Source organism: Delphinus delphis, chromosome 20 (assembly GCF_949987515.2).
Source record: "Delphinus delphis chromosome 20, mDelDel1.2, whole genome shotgun sequence".
Taxonomy (NCBI): domain Eukaryota; kingdom Metazoa; phylum Chordata; class Mammalia; order Artiodactyla; family Delphinidae; genus Delphinus; species Delphinus delphis.
In genome coordinates, this window is record NC_082702.1 from 39,833,150 (window position 1) to 39,849,472 (window position 16,323).

Consider the following 16,323-nt stretch of genomic DNA (forward strand, 5'->3'; position numbering starts at 1 on the left):
AGAGTCCTCACCCCCAACTGTGGCTGTGTTCAACCCCCGCCCTACGGGCCTGTTTCAGGATCCGGGCCACAGCCTTTGAAGGGGCGGGAGGCAAGGCAGAGCGAAGAAAGAGATGACACTGTTTTTACATGTCCGTTTATTAAACAAGAACTCCTTCATGACAATTTAATACAGTATTTATTAGCGATTAGTGTTGAGAAAATTATTTCCCTCTACATACAAAAATACAGATTTGAACACTATGAAAACAATCAGGACAAGTACCATGAAAAATTGGTCCTTCAAAAGAAATAAAGAGGGAAAACTGAGGGCAGCACGAGGCTTTGTCTGCTGTCAGGGACAAACCAACAGGAGCAAAGGCTTTGGGGCCCCCAAACCACTCCAAATGAATAGAGTCAAACGTGGGAGCCTGTGGGAGCCGGGTGGTGCCCACCCCAGGGCATCCACACCAGCTTCAAAAGCCAGGATGGGAGCTCTGACCTACCAACAGCGTAAACCAAAGTTTGCCAACCAGGCGTCACCTCAGGTCGCCCCGCAGCTGTGTCTACACTGTTAAAGGAAATAGACTTTTAAGAAGCAAAGTGTAGTAGTTGTTAAATTAACATTGCCCCTCTCCCAAGTATCACTGGGCCAAGTACCGAGTAATCACATGGGAATTATCAGCCATCTGACTCGACTTCCTTTGTTAGAAAATGACACATTCCGACCCTTCAAAGCGACGCACACACACACAAAAGCTACAGTTGTATGTTTTAATAAATCCATTCCTTCATTTTAAATGGGCTCAGCGAGTTTACTCAAGACTTTTCTTGACCAGACATAACTCAGTCCTGCAGGGGTGGGAAAGCAAAAAGAGCAGCCGGCACGTCCTCTGTGTCTTAATTTCATCAAGCTTGTCACAGCAGGGGATCTATTACGTTTGGGCGGGAAACCAGGAAGGGCCACGGAACCTACCCAGGGCATCCACAAACCAATCTGAGATCCGAGTGGAAGGTGAGCCCGAGACCAGCAGAGATTTCCCCCCCCCCCCGCCCCCCAGCACGTCTCACGCGGGCAGAGGGAGGCTGGCCAAGGCGGAGGACGGCGGCCTGAGCTGATCCGGAAGACAGACACCAGCCAGAGAAAGGGCTTTTTTCACCGTTTTAGACCCAAAGAAGGGGAAGTCAGAGCACCGAGAATGTTCTGTTCTTTTTTTATGGAACCACTTTCCTCTTACTGTTTGAGATGAGCAGTGGCTGTTCAAACTGAAAAAGGGGTTAAAAAATGCCAAATGCAGTTATACTGATTAATAACTATTTCACAGAAATATATTCTTACTCTCAGACTGTTTAAATAAGCAGAAACGAGATGTTGGGGAGAAAGCAGCAGAAAACAAGACAGGAAAAGCCGGGGGGTTGGGGTTTTTTTTTTCTTCTTTTTTAAGATATATAATGAAGTTTAAAGGGAAAACGACCAAACCTCAAAACCAACATTGCTGGAAGCAATATTAAAAGGACAAAATCTAAAATCATGCTACAAAAATAGTGTTATCTTGTTTAACTAAATGTACATCTTTTTTTTCTTCAATTCCATGATTGACAAGAGTGTTCATGTGACTGACACACGGAAGGCACCAAAGGTGAAGTGATTATTATTTGTCTTAAAATACACAAGACATAATTACCTACTTTGGGAAAAGAAAAAATACAGTCATACCTGTAATAAATAGTTAAGTGTTTTTGCCACGGGTTCCTGAACCCCTACAAATTTCAACATATACAAATAGTTTCGACCCCTAGCATTCTTTTAGAGGAAACTACATCAGAATCAAGTTATGAAAAGCACTGGTTTTATCCACATACGTCAGTTTCATCATGAGGCAGGATTTGAAAACTCGGTTTTAAACGGGTTACGGAGTGACAGTTGGAAGCAGGCGAGAGGCCTTAGCGGCCTGGGCCAGTCCCGGGAGGCGGCACAGGCATCCTGCCCTCCCGCTCCCCCAGGAACCCTTGGACCAGCCAGTTCTCCCTCCAAGCACTGAGTATCTGCCTTCCTCACATCTGCAGAAAGGAGAACAGAGTTGAAACTTGCAAAACCATTCTGGAACATGCAGGAAAGCAAAACGGCCCATGAAGGGAAGCAGACAGACCCGGCCCTGCCTGCGTGGACACCAGGCCCCCATGCTGTCCTCGTTTCCTGACCGTCCCTTCAGGTGGCTTTCCTGATAAAAGGGGTGCTTCCTACCGGGTTTCAGCAGTGTCCTCCAAAGACGACTCAGATTGGATAGTTCCAGGCTACTACTGAAACCCGTGCAAACCACTGTCAGATCAATTGTGTCACGCGTTCTCTCCTCTGAGGTGCAGTTATGAAAAGAAACTTTGGGCCTCTCCCTAATCCCACCAACAAAGCTGATTAAGGTCATTTGAGACAAGTTCCTACTCTAAATTAGAACCATGAAAGTTCTGATGTAGCTCACTAGAGTCCAGGCTATTAACCCCTTAATGAAGGCTCTCGGCCTTGTGTAGAATGCATCCCAAAGAAAACACAACACTCCAGGGTGTCTAGATAGCAAGTCACCCAAATTAAAGTCTTGGCATAAAAACTAGACAACAGACTAACCCTGTGAAAAAGAGAGACGATTCAAGGACCCATAAACTAAACTTTATTCTAGGCAAGTCGCCACTGATTTACTCAGCGGACTTACGGGTAATTTTTTTTCTTTACTTTTATGTTTATAGAATAATCAAAACTAGAAAGGAAAAAATAAATCCCCAAGGTTGAGAAATTATATCCAAATGGAAAAAGAATCTAGACCAAACGAAGGGAAACTATATCAGAACCCACCCCTCTGTGTCAAGCCTAAAAGTATATGAATGCCATTTACTGGCGTGAAGAAAAGTTAAACAAACATTCAACTTTGAGAAGAAAATTCTTCTAGATCTAACAGATAGCGAGGGTATTTTCTTTCAGAGACAGTTTCTAAATAAAAGAAATGTAAAGAGCCAGATATTTCAAATGACCTTCTCAACCGACAGTTATGATTTCAGAGATATCTGCTGAGAAGAGAAGAAACAGGAGATTTCATAAAGAGCCAGGAGCGTTTACAAAGCCACGGCAGGCGGTGTCAGGCCTGCGTCCTCTCTGAGGGGCACCCAAATCAGAATCCGAGTCACCTGTCCAGACCTGTGAGTCCCCAAACTCACGCCAAGAGCCCGGCGCCAAGGCACGCTGTTCCCCACGCTGGCTCCTGCTCTCCGGTGGGCTCCAGAACACAAGACCTCGCTTTTCCAAAGAGGGCAGGAAGCACCCTGGGTGGGTAACCACGTCCAGTGCTCTTGACAGGCCCACGGCAGACATTCTGAGCCTCCCCCTCCTCCCTCTCCCCTCCCAGACCCGCCCCTGCTCCCACTTCACCGGCTGTCACCTAGCTGGTCCTGGGAATGGTTGCTGATGAAATAAGAGGGAGCCCCTGAGTTCTGCGAACTTCACTAGGAGCCAGAAAACTGTCTGGAGACCTCACACGCTAATGGCAGTCGCTGGAGCAGGAAGCAACTTTTTATTTCACTTGAGACAGTCAATCGGCAGCAGCCTAGAAGGTGTTTTCACCTTTTGCTACCTGTGTAACGTCATATTTTCCTGTAAACCAGAGGTGGAGAAAATGAAAATCTGGCACTGGCACAAAGACTTCATGGTTGCTTTGTTTTGAACATGGATGGCACAACGGGACCCACTTCAGTCGTCATGGCCTCCCAGAATCACTACAGGGGCCGCACGTTGTCTCCACACTTTATTCATCCGTTAGGACAGATTCTAAGAACGACCCACAGAACATCTTGTACAGCCCGAGATTAGGAACTTGGTCCGCCTCTTAAACACGTGGGTTTCTTCCCAAACAGCACATGCGAGTCAACAAGAAAAGGTGAGCTTGGGCCACACACACATGAAACTGGGAGGGGATATTCAAGGGTCATTCGCTGCAAGCAAGAATTCACATACACGTGCAGACAAAAGGGTTAGTGCTTCATCTCCTCAGAGGCCGCATGTGGCTTAACCCAAGATTGAATCACTAAGAAACCTTCGAAGAAAGGCAGACGAAACTGCAAACTTTAAAAGAGTAGGAAAGTTTTCAACTGAGTCACAAAGCTCTCTCCAGAAGCATCCGACACAGGGTGGGGTCGGACACACTCCATGCCTGCCCATGGGCATGAGCCTTTAGCCAAAGGGCAGTGATGGTGCCCGAAGGGCAGGGGGTGGCATCCACCTTCCAGAGCCGAGCCCTCAGAACCAGGCTGTGTCCTTGGCTTCCCTGGGGCCAGGCCGGGCTTCATCCACGCTGGCATCTTGGTTCAAGTTGCCATGGAAGACATGGCCATTGGGACTGGGCAGGCTACTACATTCTTGCCTTTCTGTGGACAAAGGGAATCTCTTGGACGACTGTTGCTGTAGAGTGAAAATCTATTTTCTTTGCTTTAAATGGAACTTCTGTTGTGAGATTTTAATCTGTAACTGGCTTTGTCTTTCCCTGGCTTTATATGGAGCCAACAAGTATCTTTAGGCTCTCGTGATTAGAATCTCCCTGTATGAAAGGGAAAAGGTACTTCCCCCCGCCCCACCCCGTGCCTTCAGCAGTGTGAAGGGAGGCTAAAGGAGAATCAGAGAAAAGAAAAAATACCGCATCGACCAAATTGATGCCAGGATAAACTTTCTCTGAAGACGTCAGAGTTTGCATCCATCTAAAACCACCAGAGTTTCCACCAAATGCTTGAGGGTTTCAACCATCCAGTCTCCAGGAACAAATTCAAACATACACAAGTCTGGCACCAACTATGAAAGCCAATATCATCCCACCAGAAAACTGAGAAACACTAAGATTGCCTCAGCCTCAAAAATGCCCCAAACCAAACTGACATGGGTCCATATTGGAACTATTAAATGCAAAAATAAGCTTCCTTCAGTCTGCAAAAAACAGTCCTTTTAAGCCCCCCAAATCTAGATTGTCTTGTTTGTACACACAGACAACATACGGAAAATGCAGGCGTCTTTCCATTCACACTGGACAACCATATTCCTTCCTTCTCACCACACTGCCACGCGTGACAGGACTTATGACTCTGCATCACACCAATTTGCATACCTGGCCACTTCTGGTTGTAGTGGGAGCTTATTAAATATAAAGAAATATATTTACAAAAACCATGGGAGAGTCTCATGGCACAAAGGACATTAAATAGTTACAGGGGAATAAATAATTCCAAGATTCTAACACTAAGATGCAAATTATTCAATAATTCCTAAGTGGCCTATAGCACAAGGTGTCACCACTTTTTATCATCTATCAGCGTTTACAACTGCGATGGGCTTCAGAACCGTTCCTTGCAGCTGACAACACATCCTCAGGAGGCCAATAGGCTCCTTTCAACCAGATGATAAACTGGTTTTACTGAAGTGACTTGGGAAAATTGGGGCAACAACCCTGCCTGAACAGTCTTCTATTTTTCAATCTCACTTCAAAGGCGGCTTTTTTATTGAGGCCAAGTAACATAAGTCCCAGCAGGAGGTTTCTGATACAGTTCAGGGTGGGCCTTCTAAGTGGGCCCCATTTAATGCAAGGCTGAGTCTTTGTGACCCTGTTTTTAAATGGAACTTTCAAAGGGAGAGAAGCCCCATTTTGACTAAGCATATACACTCAACAAATGCAAAATAAATATATAAAATGAACAGATAAAATCCAGATGTCATAATCTCCTCAAAAATCACTACACATAATAGGTATGGAGTTTGTGAAGCATGGTTTGTACGGCCTCACAACATCCACGGGAAGAGGGCTCCGTCAGACCCGCTGTGACCAGGCCTGGCTGCCCTCTGCGGGAACAGAGGGAGGGGAATTACCGCCTGATGAGCTGGGTCTGCACCTGCAGCCCAAGGCCCCTGAGCACACCAGGGGTTTGAACAGGTGACCTGGGTCACGGTCCTGGAAAGGAACTGCGGCAGAACTGGGATTGTATGGGATGTTCAGTTCAGGGAGCCCTAACCCCGACCCTTCAGAGACAGCACAGTACCGTTTCCTGCGGAATCCCCAGGCAAGCAGCGCTACCTGATCAATCCACCCGCGCAGGGAAATCAGACGCTGCTCTGCTCTGCAGAACGTGATGCCGTGTGTGCACAGCTGGACACTTCTCACACAGGCTCTGCTCGCCCCACCCCCAGACCCAGACCCTCTCTCTCGTTACACCGCACGCTGCTGAAGCTGTAAACACTCACTAGGACAAGATCCTGGGGACTCTCCACGTTAATGCAAAATATTCCAACCAGCAGTAAGCGTTTTTTTCCTCGGTCAGGGAGAAACACAAAATATTAGAGCTAGAGTGAGGTTTGTAAACATTAAAAACAGTTCAGAGTGAAAACCTGACACGTTAAAACAATTTTTCCATAAAAGATACAATTAGTCTCCAACAGAAAAAAAATAAAAAACTACAGCATCGTAGGGGCTCATTTAACTCAGTCACCACAATAATCGTCACTTTATCGAGAATCAGTTCAAAACCTTACATAACTGGAACTTTCCCCTACAGATTCCAAGATCGACATTCATGGTTACGACCCTGAGGCACAGGGACGACCGTTCCTCTGAAACATCAGTGAAAGGGTGTGTCATGGTGCAGATTCAAGTATTTTCAAATCCTAGACAGATCTACTCAGAATCACTCTAGAACTCTTCTCAGGCATTTGAAAATCAGTGCACACCCCTAAAACAGAGGTGTGTCCCCACCTGTGGTCCATGATGCCAGCAAATGGGCAAGGTTTCGGGCTGGGGGAATGGACTGTATTTCTTTCATGGCTTTTACCTGGGAAGGTAAAATGACAGAGAATCTGCAGTCCAGCCTCAAAGTATTCAGGAAAGGGAGGAAACTGGAAAAAAGATGGTCCCCACATTCCTGGAGGAGAATCTGAGATTCAGGGAGGTGATTCATTTGAGGAAGCATCAAGGGATTTCTCAGCAGGGTAGGAAACAAATGGTGACCCTCCCACAGGTCAGCAGTGCCGCGGCGCTGTGCCAAGAGGATGCCAGCTTCTCCCACCCGCCTCAAACCCCAGACCCAGCGAAAAGCTCCGCCAGCACACCCACCGCCAAGACCCTCAGTGTCTCACGTGGCTTTCCAGGCTTGTGCTGGTGTCTCGATGCCCCGGGCATGGAAAACAACGGGGAGAGGGGGATCCTGGCAGCGAGACTAAAGCTGACCTGGGGCAGCTATGGGAGCTGCCCCGGAATCACTGCTCACCGACTGTTCCAACCATGTACCTTCATTCCTTGATTTCCGCCCCCCACTCCTAGCAGCCCCCATTTAATCCAAAGTCCTGACTTGTCACAAATACATATGACAGGTGGCTCAGAGTCAGACGTGAAGCCTGTGCTCAGGGACAGTGAAGTGGACATGGCAGCCTGTGAGGCCAGCGGCTCCCAGGGCCACCAAACCAGAGGATCTGGGGACCTGTCCCACCCACCTCTTTCTGAACAGCTGGGCACGGGACTCCCTGCCTCAGGCACCCGCCACGAGGGCCACTGTGAAAACCCTTTCCCAAAATGAACTTTTACCGAGGAGGACAAAATTCAACTTAGTCACATGAAAATCTGACGTGATGAGGGACAGAAAAACGTGATTGAAAGGACGGGCACGAGGAGCAGAGGGAAGAGGACTCTGGCGCGTCCTCACGTGTCCAGGCGCTGGATCTCGGGCCGGCTGTCCACGTCTCTGGACTCCGTGCGGGCGCGGATGTAGTCACTGGCGCTCTGCTGGCGGAGGCTGACTCTCCACTTTTGCGCGGCCAGGAACGCGCTCACCGCGTGCGCCGCAGTTGCCAAGAAGCCAAATATCTACGAGACACAAACCCAGTTAGTCCATGGGCACGTCAGCCGTCTGAGGGGTCTCTGGGCAGCTTACAATGAGCCGAGCTGCAGCAGCTCTCCCAGCTCTAACCCCAACACGCAGCCCCGCTGAATGTTCAGCTTGTCATGGCCAAGTTCATAGTCGTGTGACCCACAGAAAGGCAGGCTAAGGTCTCTTTTAAAGCAATTAGTCTCCAGCAGAAGTGGTTCTACAAGGAAACAGAAGTGCCTCTTTCACAGACCTTCATGACACTGGTACTCGGAGGAAAATACAATGTAGATGAAACACCATGAGATGAAAAATCAGGGTCTCGCTGTGTGAGCCCCAAATCAAACCGCAAGACCTGACGTTCCAAATCACAGCCCCCAGCCCCCACCTGCTATCCAGCTGCCACTCACCTGGGCAGCTCTGGGTGGGCAGCTCCAGGCTGAGAAGCAGTGGAGTTTTAATGATAAGATAATGACTGATGAATCTACTGACTAAAACCTTGGAGAGCTAACAGTTTAGCATTTTTAATAAACCTTTTAACCATCCCCCCCCCCCCAATTACAAAAGTGCTACATATTCTTTGCAAATACAGAACAATAAGGAAATGCAGAACACAGAGGGAGAAACTCTTTCATTGTCTGGCCCCATCCTCCCCAACCCCACCCCGACGGCAGGCATCTGCTTCATTAACACCCCATCTCGGCAGGGAAGGCCCTTAAAAGCAACACCACTAACAGACATCCAGGGCTCCACTGGGAAGAGACTAAAGCAGGAGTTCGCAAACCTGAGTGTGCATCTGAGAGCTTGCTAAAACACGTTTCTGACTCGGCAGCTCTGGGGGAGGCCGAGAAGGGCATTTCTAACACGTTCTCGGGTGATGCTGAGGCTGCTGTTCCAGGGACCACACTTTAAGAACCGCAGCACTGAAGGAACTGGGACCTCCGTTGGCCCAGTAACAGTATCATTAGCAAAGAAAAAGCTAAAGGAGAAGGAGTAGGACACAGGCCAGGGGACCAGAGGAGCAAGGCACAGAAAGTGTACAAATCAGCCCTGTTTCAACCCGTTGAGTTCACTTACCACGGCAGCAATTTCTGCTCCGGTTTTGTGGTTTAAAGCAGCCAGTACAATGGAAGCAATAAAGAAAAAGAAAGTGCTGAGTCCAGTGTTGACCAAATCCTAAAGAATAAGACAAAATAAAATCACTTGAAAAGAAGCATTTCATGCCTTGCCCTAAACGCAACTGAAGAACTTTCAAAATAAAAAGCACAACACCCCGCCTCTCTGCTGCCTCCATATTTTAGTCTTGATGGCCCACGGGTATTGGTCACACAGAGGAAGGCAAAGAGGATAACAGTTAATGATGCTATTTGATATATCACCACAGCAAAATCCACATTTTAACCAACCACGTCATGTTACCATTTCTTTTTTTATTTTTTATGTTTTTTTAGATGATGTTGGGGGTAGGAGTTTATTAATTAATTAATTTATTTTTGCTGTGTTGGGTCTTCGTTTCTGTGCGAGGGCTTTCTCTAGGTGTGGCAAGCAGGGGCCACTCTTCATCGCGGTGCGCGGGCCTCTCACTATGGCGGCCTCTCTTGTTGCGGAGCACAGGCTCCAGATGCGCAGGCTCAGTAGTTGTGGCTCACAGGCCTAGTTGCTCCGTGGCATGTGGGATCCTCCCAGACCAGGGCATGAACCCGTGTCCCCTGCATTAGCAGGCAGATTCTCAACCACTGCGCCACCAGGGAAGCCCACTTACAAGCTTTTATGTAGACATATGTTTTCATTTCTCTTGGGTCATCACATGATTTTATTTTTCCTTTATTATCTGTATCTTCCACTTTTTCTATAACAAACACTTACTACTTGCACAGTTTAAAAGGCTTAAAACTGGAATACTGCAAAAGTTAGTCAGCATCAATATCTTGAGTTCCTTGGCCATGAAACAAAATTAAGGCTTGTAGATTCACCCTTCGTATTAGGGAGCAGACACAGGCATGCCTTCAGATGTGGATTTGGGGATGGGTTGGGTTTAGTCAACACTGGTGCTTTTTGGTTTTGTTTGTTTTAATGCTTTTAATGGGGCATGTACTCATCGGTCACGTGCTTCATGTCTGCCGCTGTGGTAGCTCCCCTCCCTGCAGTCTCACACCCAGCCAAATTGCTTCCTGGGGTGGGGGGGCCCAGAACACCCAAGGTTGCAGCCCCTTCTTAGGCCAGGAGATGAGGAGGAAGGGCACCCTCACACACACATGCTTTCTGGTCTCTCCTTCATTAACACACCAATAAGCACAGGTGGGAGCCGAAGTAACTCCAATAACTGATCATCGGGATCCGGCCCACAGAGAGGTTTGACTTGTACACTGTTCAAAATAGATTTGAACAAGCCAGCATTTAAACATCAGAAGACTGCACATAATAAACTTCTAAAAAAAACAAACAAAATCCATCTTTCAGCTGCTCTTGAAAAACTGTCCTGAAGGCCCATGAAGTAACACAATTGGCTGTGACTGAGTAGGAGAACAACCTCTCCGTCTCCCAGACCCCTGGCCCATCTTCTCACTTGCCCATTTCCGCCACATGCGCAGCCCCAGGGGACCCTGAGTCTATGACCCTGATCCAATCCTAGACAGTGGGCCATCCTACAACGTATCCCACCCTTCCATACTCTGTGCCCAGCGAGCACCTGTTCATCCCTCAAGGCTCAGCTGGAATCTGGCGTTTTCTCCGAATTTCCCTGACTGACCTGCTCCAGGCCCCCTGCCCCGAGGAATCCATTGTGTTCTCCCAGGCCTCACACCAAACGGGATCACCCAGAGCACACATACCACAGTAGAGTGGCATCTACCTACCCTGCGCTTTCAGTTCCCAAAACCTGGCCCAAAGCAGGTGTTCAATACCACTGGGCTCTGTGGTTAGCTCGAGTCAGCCCTACACATGGACAAGAGAAGAAGTTTACAACCACTCGGACCATACAGTGCACTGACTTGTGCTCAGATGGCCCCAGTATCAAAGGGATGATCGTAGTACTGATGACAGGGGCAGCTACCATCTACAGAGAGCCCACTGTGCGAAGCATATAACTCCCAGTGTCTCACTGAGCCCTAACCTAATTACCATCCAAAATACCTATAATAAAGGGCCTTTAGAGATGAGGAAATTGAGCCCTAGAAAGGATGAGTTTGACATAATGAAAAATATATATTTGGTCTTTGTCCCAGATTCCTTGGAATTTCCTGAGTGATAGGAGTGTCTTTCGTCATTCTTTTTTTTTTTTTTTTTTTAATTTACTTTTGGCTGTGTTGGGTCTTCATTTCTGTGCGAGGGCTTTCTCTAGTTGCGGCAAGCGGGGGCCACTCTTCGTCGCGGTGCGCGGGCCTCTCACTACCGCGGCCTCTCTTGTTGTGGAGCACAGGTTCCAGACGCACAGGCTCAGTAGTTGTGGCTCACAGGCCCAGGTGCTCCGTGGCATGTGGGATCCTCCCAGACTAGAGCTCAAACCCATGACCCCCAGGCAGACTCTCAACCACCGCCCACCAGGGAAGCCCCATCTTTTGTCATTCTTAACGAGGCCCTTTCAACTGTCCCTGAGTTTATGCTAATGAAGTGACTCTCAAGCCCCTAGATAATTTCTGATGGGGGTTGGTTATCAGAAAAACCAGCCAGGTGATTAGAGTGTTGGAACTTTCAGCTCCACAGCCCCTGTGGGCGGGAGAGGGGCTGGAGATTGAGTTCAACCTCCAAATGGCCAAAGATTTTAATCAACCACGCCTACGTAATGAAATCTCCATAAAAGCCTGAATGACGTGACGGGGTTCCACGTGCCAAGAGGGTGCTGCCCCCCAACTCCATGGGGACAGAGACTCCTCTGGACCCTGCCCTATGCATCTCTTCCTTTTGGCTACTCCTGAGTTGTATCCTTTAGAACAAGCCAGAAATCATAAATAAAGCACTTTTCCAAGTTCTTTAAGTTGTTCTAGAAAATTATCGAACCTGAGGAGGGGCTTGTGGGAACTCCTGAATCTGCAGCTGGCCAAGCAGAAGTGCAGGTCACCTGGGACCCCATCTGTGTCGGGGGCAGTCTCACGGGACTGAGCCCTTTAACCTGTGGGGTCTGCACTAACTCTGGGAGTTAGTGTCAGAACCGAATTGAATTGCTGGACACCCAGTTGGTCTTGGAATTAGAGAAGTACTCGGTGTGGAAAAACTACACAGATTTGGTGTCAGAAAAAACCACATACTTGGTGTCAAAAGTGGTGTCAGAAAACAGTACCCAATGAGTCGTGGCGAAAGCCTCAGAACTCTGCAAGTGGCCCTTCTGGGGGACTGTTCTCAACTCACCACAGCACCCAGCCTGGGTTCTCAGGTCGGGAGACATCTGTGGGAGGAGCAGGGGCCACAGAGGCCACTAAGAAGGAACACCAAAGAGAAAGAAGAGAGACTGAGATTGTGGTGTCATCAGAGGCAAGAGGAGAGAGTAGGGCAGGAGGGACTGAGCTGAGCGTATTCCGGCGCTGAAACGGTTGGGGGCGGCGGGGAGGGCTGGGGAACAACCATAGGATCCAGGAGAACAGAGGCCCCCAGTGATGCTGACCAGAGGACTTTCAAGGACAAAGTCAGGGGAGTGGATGGGGGAGGGGAAGAGGCAATCCTCCTGTTCGGGAAGGACACAGGGAAGGCTTTTTGGGGTGCTGACACCATCCTATCTGTTGACCCATGTTATGGCCGCAGTCTTTTATCATTCTTCACTAAACGGTACATTTACTTTTACAAGTTTTTCTGAATATGCTGTATTTGACGATAAACGCTGAGATAAGACATCAGGAAGCAGCGAAGTAGAGAAGGCGTGTGCGGACCTCCGTCTGCTTTAAAAAGTTTGGCTGCGCTTACAGGGCTTGAGGGCTCTGAGTGCCGGCTAAGGAGAGTGGGAGCGCCCGGGGTCAATGGTAGGAAGAGGATGGAAGGAGAGAGGGACGGGGTGGCAGAGGAGGCCAGGGGCACCAATCAAGGTGAACACAGGTAGAACACATGGGCCTGTGAGCTCCCAATATACAGAGAAAAACACACATCACAGAATAAGTCCCATAGAGTCACTAAAAAAAACAAACAAAAAAACAAGCTGATATTAACACACTCTTTCTGATTACATCAAATAATGCTTGTATAAAATACATACTTTGCATTGTCCTCCTTATGTACCATTTTTCATGCATATGTGAGTCAACTTATCTCCCAAAATGGCCCAGTTTTCTAAATCTATACCAATCACACCCTACGTCACTCATCAACTGGCTCTCTTGGGGTCAAGAATACTCCTACCACCTTGTTAGGGAAACACACACACCCAAGGCCAACCCACTGTGATGATTCCAGCCGGATCAGCTCTAAGAAATCACTTTTGCTCCCGTCCCTGAGAACAGATGACCTGGGCTCCCATCAGTAAGTACCATCTCCTCGAGTCCATGAAACTTACATACTCTTTTGTTGGATAAGCAGACACCTTCACCTGCTCTAAAAGGGTGGAAATCCTGCAAAGGATCCCAAAGGACAGAAAGTGTTCTCAAGTGACCACATCACCACCCGGTCATCGGCCCTAGCCAACACCATCCGAAAGGACAGGAGGGATGTTAACTTTCCAGTGAAAAAGATGCACTTCGATATAACCCCAAAAATGTGGTTGTCAACCAGTGAAAGTCTTTCACGGTTAAAATAGAAAAATCAGGATTTCAGAAAGCTCAACAAATAGGTATTTCTGGAGATAAGATAAAGGCCAGTATGAATTAGTCAGAAATCTGAAGTATGAAGTCTTTTTTGCTGTTGTTATGGTGATCTGTGATCCTTTTTTAATTAATTAATTACCTAACTAACTGATTATTTTTTTGGCTGCGCCACACAGCTTGTGGAATCTTAGTTCCCCAACTAGGAATTGAACCTGGGCTCGTGGCAGTGAAAGCGCAGAGTCCTAACCACTGGACTGCCAGGGAATTCCCAGTGATCCTTTTTTTTTAAATTGAAATGTAGTTGATTTACAATATTATATTAGTTTCAGGTGTACAGTACAGTGATTCAGTATTTTTGCAGATTACACTCCATTATAAATTATTACAAGCTAATGGTTATAAATGCCTATGTTATATAATATAGTGAAGTATAAAGTCTTCTAACAGATTTATGGCTGTCAAATAAGTAGGTAAGACAGAATTAAGGGAGTGAAGTCAAAGCTGGTGGAAGTTTACAGGAGAATGATGTGGCTGACAGACACCAAGGGCCTCTGACTCACAGTAAGGTTAATATTTCTCATACTGGCAACAGCACCCACTGCTTTGGAGCCTATATACACACTGTCTCATTTCATTCTTAAAACAGCCCTGTAAGAAAAATATTATCATCTCAACTTGGGGCTCTAAGTGACTTGCCCAGGGTCATACCCAGCTCTTAAGATCCACCTTGGACTTGAATGCAGACAGGTTGGCCTAACTTAAAGTCAGTGGGGTTTTTTGATTTTTTTTTTTTTTTGGCTGCATCGGGTCTTAGTTGCAGCATTCGGGCTCTTGCCCCGCAGCATGTGGGATCTTAGTTCCCCAACCAGGGATCAAACCTGCGTCCTCTGCATTAGAAGGCGGATTCTTAACCACTGGACCGCCACGGAAGTCCCACCCCTGGATCTTAACCATCCTAGCAGCTGCTTCTTTGTCAAACAGGATCTCCAGCATGGTTTCATTCACAGCCCGGTCCAGCCCCTCCCTCAGAAAGTATTTATTGTGGCCTTAGAAACTCCCGGGGACCTGGGTTTCCAACGTACCTTGCCCCACAACAATGCCCTTGCCCCCATGGAGCCTGTGTGTGAGTTGGTGGGGGCGGTTTGTGAGGTTCTCTTGCGCTACCTGTTCATTACACTATCAGTTTAGAGCACAACTCTGTAAGCATTTTCTTATGGATAACACAGACTTCATCTTAAAAAGAGCTGAGACATTAAAATCTGTCACCAAAAACTGACAAAATGCCTCCAGTATCTTGAGGTTTTAGAGCTTTTTTCTTAGTTTTCAATGCCGGGACAAAACCATCTGAGTTTGCAACTGACAACTTTTCTAGTCCAATTGTCTTTTTATTTTTCCTCCTAAAAGAGTGTGAACAACACAGAGAGAACTCTGTCAGGAAAACCATCTCCTCTTGGTCCCCCACATGAACACCATGGGAGTGGCCCCACCAGGCAAGGTGACCAGCCCAGGCCTCCTCCTCCTGGGCTCCTGCACTCGGACCACACTTCCCACGGTGCTGCATACACCCAGCACCGGCCGCCAAGAGAGGAGCCTGCATGAGGGCAGGTGGTCTCAGAGCCCCCCACCCACCCCCAGGCACAGAAGGAGAGGCAGCTGATAGTGCTTGCCTGTGTCTCCCTAACTGGTTCCCTGTGAGCTCCTGCACGTGCTGATCTGCAAAGAAATATCAAGAAAACCGAGGGCTGTGAAGTTCCCTCTTCCGTTTGGCACAGTAAGGACAAGTTACACAAGCCCAGGAAAAGGGGCCTGGGAGTGACCGGCCCTGAGATGCCTATGCCGGTCAGAAGGTAAGGCTGTCAAACAGAGTTAAGACCCCCAAACCACAGAGGGAAGAGGACACATTTCCTCAAGACTCTCTGATCAAACCAGCAAACCGTCTGGGACCTCCCAGCTGCTTTGAATTTAATAATATTCCTAGGTTTCACAAGTTAATGGCAATTTCATTCATATTTTCAATTCTTCCTGAATCAATATTTTTGCAAACAGCTTTCGGGTCCAGTGTGAAAAATATGCAAACGTATTAATTCCATGTTCTCTTTCCCATATTCTATAAATATCAACATAACCAATCTTCTCAGAGGACCCCAAAATCGAAATGACATCTTTAAAGGGGTCAGAATAATTGTTATGTTTCTATCATTAGTGAAGATTCCATTAATTTTGTAGTCATTTTATTCAACCCAGTAAGGAAATTTAAAATTTCACAGTTGCATTACAATGGAATATTTAAGTATCAAAAAGAGCTGGAACCAAACATGCCATGGACTGATTCCTGCTTTCCCTGGGAGCCGTGCAGTACCCGATGCTTTCCTAATCTGAGAGCGTGATTTCTACTCACTGTCAGGTTCCAGTTGATCTGGGGGATCCTCATGTGAAGGTTGAGACTGAACAGAATCAGCAAGACTCCAGTCACCACAAACGCACTGCAGCTCACAAACTCAAAAAAGTAGAGGCCTTCACACGGGGAGCACTCCATGATGGTCTCTATGCAGATGAACGCGATCAGGGCCAAAATCTGGGAAGAAAATTACAAACACACATGTACGTGTACGTTCAGCACACATCTGTGGACACACATGTCCGCAGCATTTAAATAAAACTCAACCACCGCCGCCACATACAGCCCCGGAGTTTTTCCCCTGGGGACAGCAGTATCACGGTCAGGGATGTGACCTGATCCAATTCTT

At 47.5% G+C, this 16,323-nt stretch overlaps 1 protein-coding gene across 1 annotated transcript in view; it reads right to left on the reverse strand.

Moving 5' to 3' along the window:
• Positions 1-79: 79 nt before the first annotated feature.
• The window catches only part of CMTM4 (CKLF like MARVEL transmembrane domain containing 4), a 68,094-nt gene continuing 51,850 nt past the window's right edge, over positions 80-16,323 (reverse strand). The window contains exons 2-4 of the mRNA XM_059999901.1: positions 15,975-16,151; positions 8,931-9,029; positions 80-7,852 (exon numbers count right to left, since the gene is read on the reverse strand). Coding sequence (XP_059855884.1) covers positions 7,688-7,852; positions 8,931-9,029; positions 15,975-16,151 — 441 coding nt within the window. The 3' untranslated portion in view covers positions 80-7,687. The remainder of the gene's footprint in view (positions 7,853-8,930; positions 9,030-15,974; positions 16,152-16,323) is intronic.